The sequence below is a fragment of the Manihot esculenta genome, chromosome 10 (assembly GCF_001659605.2).
Source record: "Manihot esculenta cultivar AM560-2 chromosome 10, M.esculenta_v8, whole genome shotgun sequence".
Taxonomy (NCBI): domain Eukaryota; kingdom Viridiplantae; phylum Streptophyta; class Magnoliopsida; order Malpighiales; family Euphorbiaceae; genus Manihot; species Manihot esculenta.
The window spans coordinates 15149465-15150420 of record NC_035170.2 but is presented as its reverse complement, the minus strand read 5'-3'; the positions used below and the strand labels follow the sequence as shown (position 1 = coordinate 15150420).

Below are 956 nucleotides of genomic sequence, written 5' to 3'. Positions count from 1 at the left end.
TTCTGTTTTGAAGAGAAGTATCTTCATGGCAAAATTCTCTCTTCATGGTAATACCATAAATGACATGTGACTTTGGAGTGAATTTAGATATTATTATGTCTTTATCACTTACACCAAATATAATAAATGGCATGTGACTTCACAATAATTTTTTATATTGTTACGTCTTTATCACTTCTAACATACATAATAAATGACATGTGACTTAAAAATATATTTATAATACTATCCTTGATAATAATGGAGTTTTTATTATAATGACCTAATATATTATATGCAATAATGGATACCCCGGATGATAATAGAGATTTCATCCATTCAAGACCATATAATACTTCAGTGCTATGGTCGCAGCAGTCTCATAGGTGTGAAGTTGTATGGAATGAACTACAAGATGTTAGTGTAATCACATGTCGACGATCTGTTGGAGTATTGCATAGTCACATTATTGATGACAGACTCATCCCATATTTTCGTGCTAGTGGATTCTATGGAGCAATTCAGCTAGGCTTCTTCCAGTTAGATTACCACCTTATTATAGCTTTGGTGAGATGGAGATCAGAAACACATATTTTCATGCTGTCTCATGGAGAGTATATTAGTACACCTCAAGATATGGGATTGATTTCTAGGTTGCATATTGACAGCACTGCTATTATTGGGACTATATAGTAGCTTTGGCAGTTGTTATGTCAAGATTTGCTTGGAATTGTCCCTCATCGGGACGTAATAAATGGCAATTTAATTGCACTTACATAGTTGAGGGATAACTTTAACCACATTCCAGATATCGATGATATTACTATCTAGAGGCATGCTAGGGCATTCATATTGCGCCTAATTGGTGGAGCACTATTTGTAGATAGATCTGCTCACAGTGTCAATTTTATGTTTTTGCCATTACTAGCAAATTTGAATAGAGTAGGTCAATACAGTTGGGATGTAGTGTGTCTTGC

General features: G+C 34.4%; 1 protein-coding gene across 1 annotated transcript; it reads left to right on the top strand.

The window, feature by feature from the left end:
- Positions 1 to 282: 282 nt before the first annotated feature.
- LOC110624191 lies at positions 283 to 672 on the top strand. The gene has a single exon (XM_021769308.1). The coding sequence runs from the start codon at positions 283 to 285 to the stop codon at positions 670 to 672; it is 390 nt and encodes a 129-aa protein (XP_021625000.1).
- Positions 673 to 956: the final 284 nt, after the last annotated feature.